The sequence below is a fragment of the Merops nubicus genome, unplaced genomic scaffold (assembly GCF_000691845.1).
Source record: "Merops nubicus isolate BGI_N331 unplaced genomic scaffold, ASM69184v1 scaffold16646, whole genome shotgun sequence".
Taxonomy (NCBI): Eukaryota; Metazoa; Chordata; class Aves; order Coraciiformes; family Meropidae; genus Merops; species Merops nubicus.
Window position 1 is genome coordinate 22,911 of NW_008617451.1, and position 5,421 is coordinate 28,331.

At 45.6% G+C, this 5,421-nt stretch overlaps 1 protein-coding gene across 1 annotated transcript in view; it reads left to right on the forward strand.

The window, feature by feature from the left end:
* The window catches only part of KDM5B (lysine (K)-specific demethylase 5B), a gene marked incomplete at its 5' end in the record, with an annotated part of 22,928 nt that extends 17,912 nt beyond the window's left edge, over nt 1-5,016 (forward strand). Inside the window, 2 exon segments of the mRNA XM_008943157.1 lie at nt 2,464-2,578; nt 4,495-5,016. Of these exon segments, the coding sequence (XP_008941405.1) occupies nt 2,464-2,578; nt 4,495-5,016 (637 nt within the window).
* Between the last annotated feature and the right edge of the window lie 405 nt (nt 5,017-5,421).

Here is a 5,421-nt window from a genome sequence, read left to right on the forward strand (position 1 = left end):
AGCTTGTCACTCCCTGTGTTCTCACAGTACTTTAAAGGCTGACTTTGAAGGACTTTGTTAGTAGAATATTCACCTATTATTTAGATGTGATTCCCATAGTTGTGCTTTCCTTTATCAGTTTATCTTCCTCTCCTTGCCTGGCTCTGTTCTCTCATCAGGGGGGTCAGTGTCTCAGCCTTCCTGGCCCTGTGCTTGCCAGCTCCTGCAGCATCACAGACTGTGGGGAATCGTCCACCCTGGGCTGCTCTGCACAGGATCAAGGCAGTGCTTGGACTCTGTGTCTCACTTGCTCTAGAAGTGTTTTTAGTCCTTCTCTCATGATTTCTCCTTAGATCTTTTTGGTCTATTTCTGGGAAAAGTCCAGTTGCATCTCTTTGTAATTAGAGTTTTAAAACCTATGTTATTTGATGGATTTTTTTTCCCCCCTTAAAAGATTGAAGGGAGAAGTGCTTATAAACTCCATAGGAAGATAGAAAAAGAATAATCTGCTTCAAGTCCTGATATATGTTACATGGAATACTTTGATCTATGTGAAGTTCACATACCTGCAGGATGTGGGGCAGCCTTCATCATGCCAATGGACCTGTAGGGGTTATGGAGGATTCTGGATCCTGCCTGAAGCTTGATTCATGCTTTTGACAAAGTTTCCTTTCTTTCTGTTCTGGTCCTCAGTGTGGAAGAGTCACACACTAGACTTGACAGGAAGGGTCATCCCTGTTAATCATGGTAGTCAGTTGTACTCGAGCACCTCCTCCTGTACAGTATACACCACAGTTCCTGGGGAGAAAAGACCAAATTTGATAACAAATGTTATCTTAGCACAAGTCACACAATTTACTGTGTCTTCTCTGTAGTACCTGGAGACATACAGATGGGCTGTACTTCCCTCTGCCTTTGGTTTGAGGCCCTGCAAACGCGATTTGGAGGAGGGGTCTGTGCCCAGGGGTCTGGGTGGTGCCAAGGGAGAGTGCAGCCCTTGCTCCAGCCTGTGTGACAGCAGGGCAAGCACAGAGGGATGTTCTGACTCTCCAGCCCCTTCCCCTTGCTCCAGCCCGTGTGACAGCAGGGATGTTCTGACTCTCCAGCCCCTTCCTTCTCCACATTTCATGATACGTTTTCTGCTTCTTAGTCTCCAAGAGTTTAAAGACCTTGGGCATAGAGATCTTCGTGGTTGATAACCCAGAGATCTTTGTGATTAATAATCATGGAGGGACAAGAGCTTTTCTTCTGTGAATGTTTTCATTTTTAGGCTCCTGTAATTTCTGGTTGTCAAAGACATCTTGTGGCAACTTAGACTTCCACAGAATGTTGGGGGTTGGAAGGGACCTCTGGAGTCCAACCCCCCTGACAGAGCAGAACCATCTAGTCTAGGGCAGGTCACACAGCAACTCATCCAGATGGGTCTGAAAGTCTCCAAGGGAGGAGACTCCACAACCTCCCTGGGGAGCCTGTTCCAGCTCTGGGACCCTGACAGTAAAGAAGTTCTTCCCATATACTTTAGATACATATATACGTGTGTGCACACATACATGTACATAACTATTTATTTGTAAAACTTGTCCCTTTTCCTGGAAGATAATGCAGAACTTCCACAAAAAAAAAAAAATAAAACACTGTAGACCACAAAGCAGCTTGTGCTGTACCTGAGGCTTTAAATCCATTTTCTTGTTCAGCTTACTATGGATTTTGGAACTCCCAATGTGATCTTGCATATACTTTAAAAATACCTATTTTTAACACAGAATAGTGAATTACAATTTATTTTATAGTGTTCACATTCCAGCCATGCTGGCATATCCTGCTGGGATGTTGTTTTCCTCTTTTGTTTAAATGACATATTGTGGCTTAAATTTGAGCCAGCATTGTAAGAGATTTCTTTCCTTTTCTGTTCAGGGTTCTCAGACCTAGTTAATATTGGCTTGAGTTTAGAGAGGTTTTTAATATTAGCCAATTTGTTAACACTTATAAGCCACTCATTTGATACAAAGCTTTTAAATAAAAATGAAAATGATGATTTCAGCGTAAGGGGGATTTTTCAGAAGTGCCTACATGACCTGTAAATATAAAACCCATTCAAAATTGGGATTTGTTCTCTTTTGGTATGGGCATGGGGAGAGCTCACTACAATAGCTATTGCAACATAACTGAATAGTTTATCCACAGTTGCTTTGTGTTCTGGAAAAAAAGCTTAATTTTATTCCCTAATAACCAGTGCTCTTCCAAGGCTGAGCAGTTGTTCCAGAACACTATTTGATGTGAGAGAGTACTTTCAACAACAGCTCACTCTGCTGTGACTGACTGGAGCTCTCCCATGCATGCAGGCCCTAGGCAGCTCGGATCCTTTTGAATATTGTGTTATTTGTGAGCAAAGCTTGACTTCTAGAGATGAGTAGCAGATGTCCAAGAACTTTAGGGTGCCTTTTCTCCTCTCAATGCCACCCACCCACGCTGCTGTCGCTGCAGGTACCGCTCTGGGGGAGGGAAGTGTCCCAACCAGCTGACGGTGGACGAGCTGCGGCTCTTCGTGCGGCAGCTCTACGCCCTGCCCTGCCTGCTCAGCCAGACACCCCTGCTCAAGGTAACGGGGAGAATCCCACCCAGGGGGGCACGAGGGCTTGTCCTGGGGACGTGTTTGCACCGCAGTCATCTCGCTGTCACTCCACGAATCAATGCCTTGAGACAGGCAGGTCCTGGGTAGCTTGTGCCTGTGAGCCGCTTCAGAGCGGGGTCTGTGACCTGCTGCTGGGGAGATCTTTATACTCATCAAGGGATCAGGGTGTTAACGCTGTACAAAACAAGGCAAAAAAAGCAGCAGGGTGACCTGAGTAGCTACAGATTAAAAATTGGGGGTTGGTTAAGTGGTCTCCTGTTAAGCATGAAGCCAGGCTTAGCTGGGAATATTCAAAACTCCACAACACTCTGCCAGCTCTGCCGTTTGTCTCCTTCCCTTTGTCAGTCCACAGTCAGCTTTCTCATAGTCTTGTAACTAGATAACGTGTCAGCCCACGTTCCAGGAAACAACACAGATAACTGTGGCCCATGCTAAACACTTGTTCTGTCAGAGACTCTGCTGCTGGCAGTGAGTCACTTTGTCTCCCACGACCATCAACTAGTGCTGATTATTTGCTCACCAGATGATCAGCCCCCAGACAAGCTGAAAGTAATTCAAGGTTTGGTTTAGGAATTAGCCAAAAATGTTGCATATCACCCTGAGGGGTAATCAAAAACAAAAACAAAAAAAGGATCATAAACTCTGGGCAGCTACAATTCCTGCCTTAAAGGAGAAGGGCTTTGCATATTTGTGACTCTTAGGACCAGGAGATGCCGTGTCCAGCTCCTGAGCTAAATCTTAGGTGTCCACACAAAGTTGAGAGACTAGACAGTATCATGTAACTTTGAATCAGAGCAGACCAGTTCAGCTCAGCTTTACAGCTATTGCTTTTGAAGCTTTTGTCAGGTCTGGAATATGTGAATCAGATTTTGTGTAATCCTATTTACAGTTATTTGTTTACAGGATGGTAACTCGGAAGCTATCTTGCTATTTAAAAAGCAGTTCAGGAACACCAGACATGCAGACAGTTCTTCTCCATCTGGCATTCTTGAACAGGGAGATATCAAACACATATGGTCAGGGCATTCTTTTCCATCATTCCCAACAACCCTAAATTATATGTAGTCATGCAAATTAGGCTGTTAATATAAATGACCAACAGTTACTGGAGACGAGTTCACAATTTAATATATCTGTAAAGAGACTATTTCCATTTTGGGTGAGATTGCCTACCCTGGCAAATGACCTCATTGGCAAAATACCAAGGTGCCAGCTGGGAAGGAAGAACTTAGTGCTGGACTAGCATTTCAGGCAGGACTGGAAGCTCTGGGCAGGATGGCCAGATCCAGCGTAATTGCAGCTTTTGCAGTGAGATTACTCTGGCTAACTGTCCATTGCCCTGAGTGAAGTGCCACAGAGGTACCTTTTGGGGGTAATTAGCTGTTGAACATATGGAGAAAGAGAAGGTGTTGCACTGCAGGCAAGAGTAAAGTGCCTGTGGCTTGCTGCGACTGTGTGGTCCAGCTCAAAACCCTTAACAGTGCAGCAGAAATTAACCCCAGAGGCTCTGTGGCATTTCCCAGGATTCTTCAAAGCCTTCTTAATCATAACCATGCTGTTCTTCAGCCTTCGTAATCATCCCAGAACAAAGCCAGAAACTCTGCTCTTCTGAGACCTCTTAGACACCTGACTCTTAGTTCAAAGGAGTTTGGAACGGAATTCACTTGTTCTGTGACACTGTGGACACTTTGTGTGAGGAGGTGCTGACACACACACACACACACACACACACACACTGGGTGCTGGGGACAGTGTTTCAGTGTTCCAGGTGTCAGCCAATCTGCTGTGCAGGGTGGGGTTTGCAGGAGGCTCACACCCCGCTGCCTGATGGACACTTAGCAGAGGGTTTTCTTCTCATTTATTGTTGCATTTGTGTATTCCAGGATCTTCTCGATCGCGTGGAAGCTTTCCAGCAGCAAAGTGAAAGGCTCCTGTCTGAAGAAATGCCCAGTGCTGCAGAGCTGCAGGAGCTGCTGGATGTCAGCTTCGACTTCGACGTCGACCTGCCCCAGCTGGGGGAGCTGCGGACGCGGCTGGAGCAGGCGCGCTGGCTGGAGGAGGTGCAGCTGGCTTCCTCAGAGCAGAACTCCCTCACTCTAGACGACATGAGGCGTCTGATAGACTCAGGGGTTGGACTCGCCCCCTACCCAGCAGTTGAGAAAGCGATGGCAAAGCTGCAGGAGCTCCTTACTGTGTCTGAACACTGGGATGACAAAGCCAGAAATCTGATAAAGGCCAGGTAGAAGCTAAACCTTAGTGCTGCATTTTGTAGTTCCACGAGCTGTTTAAACTGGAAACAGTTGGCTTCACTTCTGAAGGGGCTCTCTTTTGTTCACAACCTGAAGGCAAAAGTTGTGCCATCCAGAAGGGGAAGGGCTGGAGGTGGGAAACAAGTGATTGAGTGATTTTTAAACATGGGTGTTAACTTGCAGGGTTTGTGGTGCTCCACTGTCACTGTGTGAATCCTTCTCTTGCCACAAGGAAGGGTTTTGAGACACCTCTTCCTTTCCACCTTCTTCCCTCCCTCCAGTGTGAGACTGGAGGATGCATGTACAGATGGAGCTTAGATACAGAACACAAACTGGCAAAATTTAATTATACGGAATATTTCTAACATTGAGGGGATTTTTTCCAGATTAGCTGGTGCAGGGGAGAAGGAAATAAGCCAAATAATCCTCAGCAAGAAAAAAATTTCTTGTTCATTGCTTTGACTTTCTGATTTATAAAGTAAAACTGAGGACAGCACAGTCTAAAATTTAGAAAAGTGGCACAAACTTTTATGCAGGGTTTCTTCCCACAGGATTCCTCAT